At 41.7% G+C, this 15,884-nt stretch overlaps 1 protein-coding gene across 1 annotated transcript in view; it reads right to left on the bottom strand.

The window, feature by feature from the left end:
• Window positions 1-15,884, bottom strand: part of aldh1l2 (aldehyde dehydrogenase 1 family, member L2) — a 30,831-nt gene that overhangs the window by 12,834 nt on the left and 2,113 nt on the right. Inside the window, exons 3-13 of the mRNA XM_080022451.1 lie at window positions 14,075-14,309; window positions 12,579-12,744; window positions 11,379-11,480; window positions 8,697-8,786; window positions 7,651-7,785; window positions 7,232-7,357; window positions 6,057-6,148; window positions 5,340-5,487; window positions 5,073-5,192; window positions 3,996-4,123; window positions 2,611-2,761 (exon numbers count right to left, since the gene is read on the bottom strand). Coding sequence (XP_079878577.1) covers window positions 2,611-2,761; window positions 3,996-4,123; window positions 5,073-5,192; window positions 5,340-5,487; window positions 6,057-6,148; window positions 7,232-7,357; window positions 7,651-7,785; window positions 8,697-8,786; window positions 11,379-11,480; window positions 12,579-12,744; window positions 14,075-14,309 — 1,493 coding nt within the window. The remainder of the gene's footprint in view (window positions 1-2,610; window positions 2,762-3,995; window positions 4,124-5,072; window positions 5,193-5,339; window positions 5,488-6,056; window positions 6,149-7,231; window positions 7,358-7,650; window positions 7,786-8,696; window positions 8,787-11,378; window positions 11,481-12,578; window positions 12,745-14,074; window positions 14,310-15,884) is intronic.

Below are 15,884 nucleotides of genomic sequence, written 5' to 3'. Positions count from 1 at the left end.
TGATCGTAGGTGGGACAAAGGGCTGAATGATCGTACAAATAGGTTATTTATCGTACATCTGGCAACGCTGGCCGAGCATAGCTGCTCTCGGCGATGTCTGCAAAGCAGCAGTGCATTGTGGGTAAACAAGCAGATGCTCTGCTGTGAGTTATGGACCTTGTTAAAGATATCACCTTGACAAGGTCAAACGCTATTCGGGGAATAGCCAAATTAGCTGTTAATAAAGAGTAAAACAAGGTTTCTTTCATTCATTTTGTGCACTGCACTGTAACTCTTATGCATTCTATGTATTCTATTTTTAAACTTTATGCATTCTATGTCCTTTTATAATGTGTTTCTTTTGCACTTTTTCTTAATGCGTTTATGTAAAGCATTTTGAATTGCCTTGTTGTGAAAGGTGCTATACAAATCAACTTGCCTTGCCTAAAGGAGAAAAACTGTAGAAATCTGGAGTTTTCTCTGAGACATTATGACTAAACGGAAACTCCACAGTAATAAATGCTTTAATAAACAGTAGAGTCTCTGGCCGGAGACTTGCAGCAAGCTGCAGCTGCTATCTCCGTCATTTAAACACAGAAAGTGAAAGTAAAACACAGTAGTATAACAAAATAAATTACTGCCAAAATGAAGGGCATTAAATATGTGTTGCATTAACTTTAATTGTGTCTACATAGAACACTACATATAAACAAATCAACGGTGTGTTCTTTGAAGGTTTTAACCCCAAATGTAGTCCGTGGTGAAGTGTAAAGTGCCCTCTATTTCATCATACTGATATCAATTCTACAAAAGAGTGAAGCTGTTCCAATGACTGGTCTAAGAGACGGAGCATCCGGTTCAGAAGAGGAAGATATGACGTCACATTGAAAAAGTCAAAGTAAGAACACTGAGCTGTGCTTGGTGGAGACACTTGTGTCCTGTAAATACAGGGAGAGAAACTAGATACAGACAGCTTGGAAAAGGCACAAGGTGAGTGCTACACACAGTGAGTCAGAGAAAAGGACATGGTTGGTATTCAGCCCATAGTTAATTTGAACAGAATGGCTACATTTGATGTAAGCAGCTGCAGCAGTCATCCACTTACTGCTTGTAAGATATGTCAAAAAGATAGAAATAGGAAACAGGTTAATAAAAAGGAAGTTACAGCAACAATGGCCGCCGTTTTTACACCAAAACTAGGTTCCCAAGGTTATTTAAAGCCAAGTATACCTGCTGATTTTAGGTGATTGCCACCTTTCTAATTGCCAGGAGATATGCGTTGTTTTGTTTATTTTCCTGGTTCCAGTGTGATTGGGAACAAAACAGTAGAGGAGACAGAAACTTAAACAGACAACGACATAAAACTGTAAAACTTGGAAATAAAAAGTATTTTAAGCCATTCAAAAGAATCAGATTTTTCATGAACGACCCGACACCACAGTAAAAGCCGGTGCGAGGGGCGGAGACGCTCCTTCGGTTCGGACACAGGCTTGGGGCGGTGCTGGAGTGACTCGGAGCCCGGCGGGGAATGTGTGGGTTCTCCGCTGTGGTCCCCAAGGTGCGATCCCCACACTCACTCATCCCAACCCTAACCCTTAATGAAATAAAGACAAACTGACTTTGTTCGAATTGACAGACACAAGTCCTCAAAGTAAAGGGTTTTAGAGTCTAAAGACAATTGTGCAACAGTGTGTAAAACTCACTCTGTTCTGTATTGTTTCGAGAAGCTTGTGGAATATTATCTATATCCTAAGGTTAGGTTTCATCATTTAGCATGTAATCTTTCCTTAAATTCAAATGTGTGCTTTGCTTTAACTTCTATTGTGTTGATGTTACTGGACTCTTGGTAGTGTGCTGATGTGTCCTTGAGCAAGACACTTAGCCTCCTTACTGCTCCTGGGGCGCCGCTATATAGCAGCCCACTGCTCCTACATACATCAGTTATTAGGATGGGTAAAATGCAAAGACGTACATTTTGTTGCCTCAGTACATGTACTCTGTCCAATGACAATGAGTTGATCTAATAAAAAATAAATAAAAATAAAAATAAAAACAGACATAGAAGGTCAGAGTGTCCCCAGAGGGAGTCACTGCAAGTGGCATCATGAGGTGTTATCATCAGGGTTTGCTTTACCATTGTTTTTCAATTCATTCTTAGCTTTATTTTATTGTTTAGGTTACTGTATATGGGGATGTTTCCTATCTTCTAGTTCATTTCTTTGTTTGTTGAAAAAAAAAATTTTTTTCTTGTTTATTGTTGTCGGTTTATTTTTCTGCCTTTTGTTCATTCCTAAAATGAATCAGTACCTTGTATGACAAAATTTTCATAATTTTTTGGATTGCTCATTGTTTAACTGGGGTTTATTGTCAGCTTCATTTTTATTGTTTGTTTTTCCATTCGGTACTTTACTAGTTAATCCATAGTTTGCTTGTATATTGCCAATGTTGTCAGGTAATCCCTGGGTTTATGGCATATTTCCATTTTCTTTTGTATTTGTATTCTTAACACTTTATTATGACTCCCTTTTTTTAATGTGAGCTGTTTTGATCTACCCCCCCTTCAGCCTTGTGTGCAGAACCCTTCATCTCAGAGAAATCTCCACATGGCTGGTTGTGTTTCGAACAAAGTACCTGGATCTTGTCGCACCAGCCGGCGAAGTAGCGGAAGGTCTGGATAGACATTCCAACATGCGTCTTGAGGGCCAGTGTGTACACTGCCCCCGAGTCAATAGACTCGATGGTGGCGAGCTCCTCCTGGTGCTCCTCCATTAGGTCTGCAAGCCTGGAGGTGGGGCATGAAGCAGACGGACCCAGAGCTTTGGTTTTCAACTTTTTAATAGAAATTATGAATTTGTTAATTATGTGTGTATGCATTACTGCCTCTATATCTACATTTATATTGGTAAAGTAGAAAAATTGGATCCTTAATGAAAAAACTTCAATGTGGCACTTTGACAACCATTGAATATTGTTTAATACATAAACATGTTGGCCTGTGGGAAAAAGTAATGATCATACAAGGTTGCAAAACCACCACTCTTCCATCTGTGTGGTCTTGAGTGGATGTTTATATAAAAAAAACCTTTTGTGAGACAGTGAAGTGAATGATTGTGAAAAAAGTGTCTTCTTGGTTTCAGGAAAACAGTTGGTTAAACAAAGGTATGATAACGAAGGATGCGGAGGAGCCGAGTGTGGCGAGAGGGAAACACTATGCGAACTAAAGGTATTGAAAATATCTCGAAAGCCCCTTTCACACTGGCAGTCTTATCCAGCAATGTATCTAAACCGTCCCTGCATGAGGCCACGTGGAAATGGGAGCAGTGATCGATATTCCGGGAAATCTGTTACAGCAATTGGCCAGTAACTTACCGGGGACTATGTGTGAAAGGGGCTTAAAGGAGCAACATGGGGGAACACCAGTAGTCTGGTAAGGAAAGGTATTATAATGATTGTACCAAGGATCCAGGTACAGTCGGGGAGGAGTAGTTGATTAAACAAAGGTAGTTTCCGTAGGAGCGAGGTATAGTCAGGGGGAAGGAAAGTAAAACGACAAAAGGTAATATAATGAGTGGTAGGATACTTATCAAACAGACCGTCTACTGGAAAGGTTAGAATTATACTACAGTTGATAATATATTATACCACAATAGACTTGGTAATGACCTAATGTTAGTGGATCAGTATTATCATATCAAAACTAAATATGGCATCCTCATATCATGATACACACATTTATATCAATCAATCTATGATAATGGGAAGTCTAGATTTTAAAACTAGATTTTGGTCTGTCGTCCTTTACCGTATAGTTCAATATGACAACCTTCTTTTGTATACTTCAACATGTTATTTTGAATTTTTGATTCCTCAAAAAGAATAATTACAGTAAAACACCATGTATTACAAAATATAAATAAAGTATAATAACATAAAAAAAAAAAATCTTCAGCGAATATTGTCTTCTCCTAGTGTTGACGCTGGTTGCCCACTAGGGGCGCTCTAGGTACGGTGCTTACTTGTAGAGCAGACTCCCCCTGTCTCTGGGATTCATCCTGCCCCATGGGCCCTGAACAAAAGCCTCTTGAGCAGCCGCCACGGCGCGGTCAACATCCCCTACGGAGGCGTAGGCCACCTTGCAAATGACCTGCACAGAGGGAACGGACCGTCAGAACATGTTTGAAAACCTTAATCAGGGAGTGCAGTGTCAAAAGCGGCTATTTTCAAGCGGTTCAAGCACCTGATATGAACCCTGTATATAGGGCTGCAGCGTTTCACTCACAAGTAGATTAAATGCAGATGATATAACTGTCACAGCCCCAGCCGTGCCTTTCTGTCCCCTGGTCTCCTGTCTTTCCTCCCTTTCCCTCTTGTATCTAGTATGTCCATGTCTATACATGACAGTGCAGCTCGAGCATGGCTCCTGGTTCCAGGTCTTGCTGGCACAGCTGTTCCTCATTACACTCATCACCACTATCCATAACAATCCCGGCACTTTATCCAGACCTCGTCTGATCATACTGTCACCTAGAGTGGTATTTTCCAGACTGCTCTCCGTAAATTCTAATGTATTTGTCGCTCCTTGCCTTGTCTGACCCTGTCTGCTGCTCTACTCCAGAAAACCTCCCTCTTGTCTGCCTGCCTGCCGATGCCTCACCACCACCCTGTCCACATCTGGCGCCCTGTGCTTTCAGCCTGCCCGCCCGGACTCCAAACTACCAACCTGCCCTTTATTTGATTCCCACATCATTTTATTTTCCCCTTTGTAAATAAACCTTTCATACTTTCCCCGTGGTGTGTGCTGCATTTGGGTCCTATGTGCCTCCTTCATGACAATAACTTAAACTAGAAAAAGATATGGTGTGAAATAATTTTTCAACTAACCAGGAGAGGCCCACAGTGCAAAGGGAGACAGAAAACGAGCATTTCCTATACCTCACCCAGATTCAGACAAGAAGGTCAAGAGCAATTTCATCACTGTGTGTGCAAAGCAGAGATAGAGATGGGCTGCATGTTAACTCACCCAGCTCCAGTGAAATTATGGAAATTAACCTTCCTGTGTGTGTGACCATATGCATGGAGATTGAATCACTCACTGATCCATCTGCAGGGTTGATGGTATCAGCACATTTTCCGTTCTCCGCGTCCTCAAATTTACCATCGATGAAACACTGGTATGGCATCTTCACAGTCATGTTGTTCACTTCTTTAGTTGCCTGTAAACAGTTTAAAAGTGATACATTTGATAAAAGAAAGTATAGGTATCGAGAAAAAATGAGCTTTTACCATGTTATTAGTAGTAGTATTTGAATGAGAAGATTTGAAGATTTTAGAGGTTTGCTGAAAGGTCTGCTCGGACTCACATAGTCCACGACCAGCTCCTCCTCCTGGTCCTCTCCTCTCAGCCTGCGGACGAACATCTGGATGAAGTCCTGGAAGGTGGTGGCCATGTACACATCCTCTGTTTGCATCTGGATGCCTCCACACTTCTGCTTTACCTCCTCCACCAGCCTGTATACACAGACCACAAGGCTTCACATTTTGTATGGCATCGAAGGAACTTCATTGGCAGTAGAGAGCATCCAAACGTCCTGTGACATTCAATCCCAAAGCTTGAAACTAGTTGATATCTTCAGTTATGGAGGGAAAAAACAGCTTGCTCAGCAGGATGTTTTACCTAAAAAGCAGAAAATAACCTTAAACTTAGTATTTTTTATAAAAAGGTATCAGTTAGTATTGTACAGTAATGTTTTGGAACAGGGCTCAAAGGGAAAGTATCAGTGTTGGTATTGGTTTGGAAAATTTCCATCCTTGAACAATACAAACCTAGAGCTGGGATTAGATTAGATCAGAACTAGATCAGACATATTTTATTTGTCTAAAAGTGATGTTAAAATATTAACATCACTTTTAGATGAGGAAAGTCTGTATGACCTTCCAAGTAACACTGTATATCAGCCTCCCAAGAAATCAAATCCAATATAATCGCCTATTTGTACTGTAATTAAGATCGGCCTCAGTAGACCTACTTTAAAGATGTTAAAGCTAGACGAAGTGCCTCGCTCCGCCCACACCCTCACCTGACCACGTCCATGGAGGCCGCACCCGACTTGAAGAAGTCCGTGGTGTCCTCGATCGCAGGGACATTGCTGAGCACCCCTTTCCAGATTCCCTGCACAGACAGAAGTGACCCTCATCACAACGACAGATCTATGGTGACTTATTTAGACAAAGAAAAGCTTAATTTAGTAATTATTTCATACATTCAGTTAGATATGACATTATTTTATCTTTGAATATAATAAGTAGTGTCATTATCTTAAATGAAAAGTGGATAGGGGAACATTAGTAAAAAATAAAATAATATAATAATACATATTAAAAATGAACAAGTAAAAAAATTTTATAATCTCTTTCGAAGAAAAACCGAAAACAAACAAACGTCAAATACATTGTTGGCTGCTATGCAAGAATTTCTAAAGATGACTTTTGTGTGGAGGTGGTGTGGTATAAGCAGCCACACCTCTCTTGGGTCTAGGTAATTGGGCCCAGGATCAGTGTGGTTGTACGTCTGTTGCTCGTTAGAGTAATCAATGAGCAGGTAAAACCCCCATCCCCCCACACACAGGAGAGGAGCCCTTGTCATGACAGGTATTCCATCTGCTCTGGGCTTGTTCCACCTTGCCCACTCTCTACAATAAAACCGGTGAGTTCAACTCTGTGAGAGGGTCGCCTATGGGCCATGCTGTCTCCATCGAAAGGGACCTTTTCTGTTTTGTTGGACATTTGTTTGTTTAGAGTATGGGAACCCTGTCTTCAGGGTCCAGTGTTTTATTGTGTTAAGGTATTGGAACTCTGTGTCAGACTGTGGTTTTAGGTATGTGAAACCTGTTTCAAAGTGCAGTCTTTTTTTTTTTCTCAGTTTGGTGTTGGGGGTATGGGATGTTGTTTAAGCAGCCACACCTGTCTTGGGTCTAGGTAATTGGGCCCAGGATCAGGGTGGCTGTATGCCTGTTTGTTCGCTAGAGTAATCAACAAGCAACAGGTAAAATCCCCACACACACAGAAGAGGAGCCCTTGTCATGACACATATTCCGTCTGCCCCGGGCTTGTTCCACCTTGCCCACTCTCTACTATAAAACTAGTGTGTTTTCAACTCCCCCTCTTTGTCAGAGGGCTCTGAAAACACCACTCAGGTGGCGCGTGGCAGGCAGAACTGCTACAATGACAGTACACATAAAACAAGATACAATACCCTGATCTCCTCCGCCATCTTCTTCTCCTCGTCTGTCAGCTCCACACTGGAACTCTCACCCGAAGAAAAGTACTTGGAGGCAGGAATCATCTTCCCATCTTCAAACTGGAGGTTCTTCACCAGGAGCTATGATGGACAAGGGGGGAGAGAAAAGGAGAGGAGATGGTGGTTCCAATACTAATCCTCAACACAGGTTGCTGCACTGAGTGAGCACTCTTATCTTTGGGAAGTAATGGTTTATGCAGTGTTATTGTTCAAAAAGTTACATTTTTCTGAACTTTCTACTAGACAGGGAATCTCATAGAAGACAAATGCACAACTCAAAATGTTGTGCTTGAAGTGACTATATGCTGATGCTATAGAGTTGATTTTCTTTTTTTATTCAATTTTATTTTACAACAAACCACCGAGACACTCACAGTTTTTCCGTCAGATCCATACAGGACCAGCCCATTCTTGGTGACCAGGCCGGGTTGGGTCGCCCCCTCCATCTCTAGGGGTTGACCGGCCGGCACAGAGGCCCCCAGCATGGACGAACCGTACAGGGTCACAGTCTGAGGACACGGGGAGAGAAACAGGGAGCCTCTGCAGGAGTAGGTTCAATTCAGGAGCTTTTCAGATTTTTACTTGATGCTGCTTGAAATTTTTACTTTTAATTAAGATTCAAAGACAAGAAAAATAATAAGGTAAGAGGGGAGTCTGGGAATTTTTTTTTTTGTTTTATAAAAGAAATATATATGTACAATATATCCTGAAACCAAGTATCCAAAAATATATCCAGAGAAAAATACATAAATTAAAAAAAAAAAACATCAACAGAAACAATATCAGCAATATCATATACAAGTACAATAACGCAAAAAGTTATTAACAGAAAACAGTAGGCAGATACAGTGGAAACCGCTTATATGGCTTAAAAGCTTGGAACTGAATCACTCCTATACAAATGCTGTTTAAGTAATTTGCTTATTAATGAAGTAGTCCACCAAGGATTTCCTTACCAAATTTTGGTTATAATAATCATACACTTACAGTGATCAATTTGACCAGGACATACGTGATCACTATAAGAGGTTTCCACTGTACTATATTTATACTATACTGTATACTACATTTTGAGTTTCTGCGGATTCCATTTGTGAAAAAATCAAATACCATAGGAAAGAATATGGTTCCGTGTTATCTATAAATATTTAATCCTTTTAAGGGTTCAAGATAGTCAAATTATTTTTAGGCCATTTATTAGTACATTTGAAATGAGGAAGCCCCCTGGACACATGGGTTAAGTAATACTTCACACACTACGTGTGTGTGTGTGTGTGTGTGTGTGTGTGTGTGTGTGTGTGTGTGTGTGTGTGTGTGTGTGTGTGTGTGTGTGTGTGTGTGTGTGTGTGTGTGTGTGTGTGTGTGTGTGTGTGTGTGGAAATGCTGAGTCAGTGTGTTTTGGGAGCTCCAGGAAGCCCACCTGACCGCCGATCACCGTCCAGGCACCGGGCACTTTGTCATGGCCACGGATCCAGTTGTGGATGGCCTCTGCCGGCTGGGCCAGGTTAACCTGGATGACAGAGAGAGATAAGGAACAAGAATACGACCAGAACACACCAGAATCAAATGAACTTAACAACCGAAGAAAAAAGATGTGGCATAAATGGAGGCAAAACATTAGTTGTTAATATTACATATTAATTCATGATTATAGAGCTCTCACAATGTTCACATATTCCATAATTATTACATAATCGCCTTATCACAATTATTTGAGCTGACCATGATCATTTTGTACAATCATTGCATTCTAAAAACATATGTTTTCCATCCAAATATTTTAAGCCCATTGAGAATTGTTGCAATACATTGTGAAAGCAAATTAGGTGTTTTTCCATGAGTTGAGGATAATGAGCCATCTACCAAAATATTAAGTTCCAAAGTTCCCCCAAGTTCCGATGGATTTTGTATTATTATAACTTTAATAGGCTTAAAAGGAATATAAAATGAATTAAAAGACAATTTAATACTTAATCTCAAATATTTGTAGGACAACTTATCGCCAAATAAGACTACATGATCCTGACGACCCTATGTGATGTGATGTAATGTGAGCAATTGAAATGCTTTCGCGACACAGGTGAGGAGCTCTGATTAGAGTTTCTAGGAACTGGTTGGGACTGTTTAACAGGTTCAGAAGCAGAAACATGAGCCGCACCCACCTCAGCACTAAGAATAAATAGCCCACCAGGAAGCTGTGGAGTGCAGCTCGGGTCTAAGCAGCCAATCAGTAAGCGGTTCCTGGCAGCTCATTGGCTGCCCAATGAGCCTATCCCCGACCCTCCCTACTGGCCAGCATGCCCCAAAAAAAAACACGCCGAGCCAGACCTGACATTGCCTCCCATCCCCGACATTGCCTCCCATCCCCACTCACCCACTCGTCCCCCCATCGCCACCACTTGCTCAGAAAATGGAGAATTTTCCAAGCTGAGTAGTGTTGCTTTGAACCACATACTGTATATACCTACATATTTTATTAATCTTATAGTTTTGTATACTGTATAAATATTTTATAATTCATAAATATTCTCTCTCTCTCACTAACATTTATTTACAGAGATCAAATTAAAAGGAAAATTAATTTACAATAAACAATTAAAGGTGCAGTGTGTAGAATTTCACTGACATCTAGCGGTGAGGTTGCAGATCGCAACCAACTGAATACCCCTCCTCGTGGAAGAGACGGTGGCCATGAAACTCGCGAATAAAGGCGAAAGGTCCTCTCTAGAGACCAGTGTTTGGCCATTCTAGGCTACTGTAAAAGAATCACGGAATGAAGCGTACCTGCTCCCTATGTAAATAAAAACTGTTCATTCTAAGGTAACGCCAACGCAACGATAATTCTTTTAATGTGATTACACATTAATAAAAACATACCTATGAATTTTATATTAAATTTCTTCTAAAGTTTGTTTCGTAAATTCCACACACTGCACCTTTAAGCTTTAAAGAAATAGTTAAATACGTTGTTAGAAATTGCTTTTCCTATATACAATATACACAGCGATCAGCCACAACATTAAAACCACTGACAGGTGGTGCTGTGATAGAAAGGTGTCAGAACACACAGTGCATCACAGCTTGCTGTGTATGGGGCTGTGTAGCCACAGACCGGTCAGAGTGTCCATGTTCCCTGTACACCGCCGAAAATGCCTACAATGGACACGTGAGCATCAGAACTGGACCATGGAGCAATGGAAGAAGGTGGCCTGGTGTGATGAATCACGTTTTCTTCTACATCATGTGGATGGGTGGGCCTAGGGTCCGATCCAATGGAGCATCTGACGGATGTGCTGGAACAACAAGCCAGATCCATGGGGGCCCCACCTCACAACTTCCAGGACTTAAAGGATGTGCTGCTAACGTCTTGATACCACAGGACACCTTCAGAGGTCTTGTGGAGTCCATGCCTCCACCGGTCAGAGCGGTTCCGTGCGGCATTTCTCTTTATTTGTACAAGAGGTGTATTTTAATTTTTTTTTATTGTCCCTTGTTATTACGAATTTCTCTTCAGACACTCGCTTCCACTCTTACCAGGCGCTCACCTCACTTCCCTCTCCCCTATCAAGGCTTCCACACTGACTCCACCGGGAACCCGCCCCCTAGACACCTGGGCCGATAACCCATTATCCTGGACACCTCCCTCCAACCAGATGAATGTATGTCATTTATAAAAAACACCAATGAACCACCAGCTCCCCCCTCCCCCCACAGTGACACAGAGCGTTACACTCGTTATTTTTGGCAGACTACAATAACATTTTCTTTTTTTTTTTTTAAACCTTTCAACTTTTTTTTCTTTCTTAAATATAAAGACAGATAAGTTGTGTACCATTGCATCCCTAATATACATATATAAGGAGGATTCAACCTCAAACCTCAATCAAATAAAACAATGCTAAAGCCAACCCTGATGATAACACCTCCTGATATCACTTCCACGGAGCTAATCTGGTGACATTCTGACAAAAAATATCGATTTGACCATCTGTTCGTTTCAAAACTTGTTGGCATTTTACAGCCTATAGGCAGGGACTGGTGGGGGGTGGGGGCTGGGGGGGAGTTGCCATATCTCCAAACTTTGTGTCCCTGTTGTTCTCACCGAGGCGTTGGATTTCTTCTGGATGCCTTCGTAGCTGGCTCCCTCCTCGGTCTGTGGAACACGAGGAGCTTTGCCGTCAGCGATGAGCTGCACGGATTCAACCTGCACCAAGAAAATAAAAACACATCAGTTACACCCCTTGAATAATTACACACACCATTCTAGACCTGTCATCTATCATCTTCAGTAAACTAAAAACCAATCCATCCATCATCCATCCATCCATTTATCTATCTATCTATCAATTTATCTATCCATCTATCTATCTATCTTCGATCTATCTAGCTATCTATTGTATTCAATAGTCTAATTAACCATCTATTTTAATATAACAATACTCTAATAACATTTTAGACACTACTACGTCTTTTACATTGTACAAAAACCCGCTAACGCCCTGTGGCAGACCGATGGCCGTGGTTAAGCCGTGGTCTGCAAACGCTGGCACAGGGTTCCCTAATTAACCATCTATTTTAATATAACAATACTCTAATAACATTTTAGACACTACTACGTCTTTTACATTGTACAAAAACCCGCTAACGCCCTGTGGCAGACCGATGGCCGTGGTTAAGCCGTGGTCTGCAAACGCTGGCACAGGGTTCCCCCGCGGCGGTACACCTGCTCCGAGTCAGAAAATCAGCGGCCCCAGCGGTGCTGATTGGCTTGACACGGGGCAGGAAGTTTTCTTAATGTCTGTTTCTTTCAGTGAGGCGGCGGTGCGGGACCTCAGAGAGAGAGCGAAACGGAGACACCGAGAAGGCGTTGGACTGTTTTCATTTTATGGTCCTTGTTTGGCCCGCAAGCCTTTGCTCTATAAATAATCATCCAGGCCAGCAGGCGCTGGTTAACCCTCACAGACTGTTGCCTCGCCCCATTCTATTCCCCTCCATGGCCAACACGCCACACACCTGCTAACATCTGGCTTTTGTCTTCAGTGGGAAAGGTTACGATCTGCATTCATTCCTAGGACAAATGACCCTGTAGCAGTCACAGGTATTTATCGGCTCCAGCTGTGATCCCAGCAGTGATGGAACATGACACCCGAGTAGACACGCAAACTTCCATCCCGTTTCCGGACGATCACTCATCGGTCATTTCATATCCGATTTACAATCCAAAAACCAAAATCAGGTGTCACCATCCATCCATCCATCCATCCATCCATCCATCGGAGGTGGGGCTGTCTCCAGCTGTTACCATGGCCTTGATGCCTTCTGGGAACAGGAAGCGGTTGTACAGCGTGTCCACGGTGTCGTTGGGCTCCACGTCGCACTCCCTCTGCAGCAGGATGGGACCGGTGTCCAGGCCATCGTCCGCCCAAAAGATACTGAACCCGGCCTTCTTATCGCCCTGGATCAGTGTCCTGAACGCACGCACATGTGCACATGTGCACACGCACACACATGTGCACACGCACACACACGTGCACATGTGCACACGCACACACACACACGTACATGTGCACATGTGCACACACACACACAATATTTAGACGTTTGTGCATGAAGAAATGAACATTTCACAAGTTCTTATAATTTTAAAACACTTAAATGTGTAATAAAAAAAAAAAAAACATTGCTAATGGCTGAGGGATCAGTGTATATAAAGACGTATAATACTCGCCGTGGCACTGTTATATTGTAGTAAGCAAAATAATAGTATCCAGTGCCGCTCAAGAGAGAATGTTCTAAACGCCAGCTTTAATCACACAGCTGTGTCAGGGAAGGTCATTCACTTCATCTATTGATCCAGAAGTCCACATTTGGGCCACGAATGGACTGCACTGCAGGCTTGGTAAAAACCAGTTGAGATAAGAATGCGACAAAATGAGATAGCAGCCGGCAAAAAACAACTGTGTCAAGTGCTGATAGGCAAGATAAACAAACTTCCTCTGGGTCAAAACCATAAACTGAACCATAAACTGAGGATGAAATATTGTCATGGCGCTGCACTTCATTCATCCATGCAAGCAGATAAACACATTCCCCATTACCTTATAAAAGCCAACAAAAGATTTGTGCTTAAAGTCCACTTCCAGTATAGTTTGTATTTTAAACCAGATTCATGCATTTTTAGATGACTCTTGTATTTCTATTAAATACAGAATACTAATACTAAGAAATACAACAGCCGTTTCCGAGGTAAAGGAGGCTCGACGCGCCCTTCTTTCGATTATGAAGAGAATCGGACAAAAGTTTGAAAAATTGTGATTAACAATCACCATATATAACCACACAAACAGTGTTGACCGACTAAATATCATAACTTCAAAAATGTAAAGTATTGTTTTTGAAAAACAGGAATATTATAGTCAGTTAAAATGTTTTGAATGACAGTAATATCGAGTTTTATTTATTTATTTTTTTGCAATTGCCACAGTACATCCAGTGCATACCGTTGGCTACAGCAGGTTGCTAGTAGTAAGCGGTGTAACTTCCTGTTTCTAGTCTCTTATGTTTGCGCGGTTGTGGCCAAAAGAGTTGATTTAAGTCAACAAAACCCTGAAAAAACGGATAAAATGCACGGTTTCCGACCATTTCTTTAGTATAACACATCTGATTATATTGTGAGTTTAGTCAGCGTGCAGCGAGGTTGTGCTGGGAGCAGTTAAGAATGACGGGAACCAGCATTCTTTAATAAGCCCTGGTTTGAAAAATAGCAAACCCGTCGTTTCAAACCTCGTCCTCCCTCACCAGTTGATGGCAGAGGCCCCCCGGTGCAGCGGCAGGATGGAGGGGTGGTAGATGATGGAGCCGTGCTTGGGGTGGTCGATGACGTTCATGGGGATGAACTGGGAGCAGAAGGGCATGACGTTGAGCTCGGCGCCCACCGACGTGTAGGCGTCCACCACCTCGGGGATGGGCTTTCCCTTCAGGCGCCAGCGTGGGAACTTGAAGACGGGCGTGCCGTCCTTTTCGGCTGCCACCGCTGGAGTGGGGAGAGCAGAGGAGACGGTTCAGCGATGCAGCTGCAACTAACTCATTTTCATTATCGATTAATATGTCGATTATTTTCTCGATTAATCGATTTGTTGTTTTGTCCATAAAATGTCAGAAAATTTAAAAACAAAATCAATCAGTCACATTCCTCAAATGTCTTGTTTTGTCCACACCCCCAAAACATTCAGTTGACTGTTGTATAGGACTGAAGAAACCAGAAAATATTCACATTAAAAAAGCTGGAATCAAAATTTGGACATTTTCTTCTTAAAAAAATGCCTCAAAACAATGAATCGGTTATCAAAATAGTTGGCGATTAATTGAAAAGTTGCAAGTAATCGACGAATCAACTTATCGTTGCAGCTCTATTCAGCAAAAAGTTAAATGATAGGGGTTGTGGTTCAGGGTTTCCTTTTAGGATGTTTTTTGGGGAAACCTGTTTTTCCTGGTTATTAGAGCATTGGGGTCAGAGCATATCTGCAAAGTAGAAATCCAAAACTCAGGGCCTTTTTCAAATATGTTGGATATTTATTTATCAAACGCAGTTTCTGAATGCTTCTTTTTTGGATGCCACTTTTCTTTTTTGACCTCTACTGAAAATACTTGACTTGAAGGTCATATGATGCTTTAAAACCAAAATGTATTTAGTTTGCTTTTGAAACGCCTCTTTTAAAAGTAAGTAAAAAAGTAAAAATCAATCATACATTTACTCACCGGAGAAGACTTTTATGGCATGCTGAAGAAATTTGGCATTAAACACCAAATTATTATTCAATACTTGGATATATAATAATAAAAGATGACTTGGTTTTAGTGCTTTATTGATGCATAAAGTGTCTCTAAATGGGTTTTTACACATGTACACACGTGTGTATACTATCGCCCAGCATGCTTCAGTACACCGCCACTTCCTCTTTTAATTTACTCACCCGCACAGGCACACGCGCACGCATGCACACGCAATCATTCACGAACTGTAGTGGAGGGTGGGGCAGCCAAAGGTAACACGGGGTCAGGCACAATGTGAGTTTGTGGATCAGACAGATGGAGAGATAGTTAAAGAGATGATATTTAGAGAGATTGATACGGACAGATGGAGGATCGGTACAGGCAGACAGAGACTAAGAGAGGAGAAACACTGGAAGGGGAAGAACAGGTCATTAGGAGAGGCCACGGGCGGACTGGCAGTGATGCATCATGGGTAGATTCCATCACACCGGCCAACAAGCCTGGTCCGATCGGAGACTATTTAGCACAGCCCTGCATCCGGGACAGACAATGGAGCCACTAACCCGCGAAAATACCGCAGAGCGTGGCTACGGCCAACATGCCCCCACATCACAGGGCTCAGGAAACATTCTGCTGTTGTAAAGTAGAATTCAGGGACTTTCAGGTCTTTTTTTTTTTTTAAAGCACAATTTTTTAATTTTCAAGAACTTCACCCAAAACAAATATAACCAATTTTCAGAGTGATCTTTATTCTTTAAAATATAATGTAATCTTGTTGTCATTGTCAAATATTTGTATTAGTATATCAATCATCTGTATATAAATTGATTAATTA

The sequence above is a fragment of the Zeus faber genome (assembly GCF_960531495.2).
Source record: "Zeus faber genome assembly, chromosome: 21".
Lineage (NCBI taxonomy): Eukaryota > Metazoa > Chordata > Actinopteri > Zeiformes > Zeidae > Zeus > Zeus faber.
Note: the sequence above shows the minus strand (reverse complement) of the source record. Positions and strands in the feature narration are given on the sequence as shown.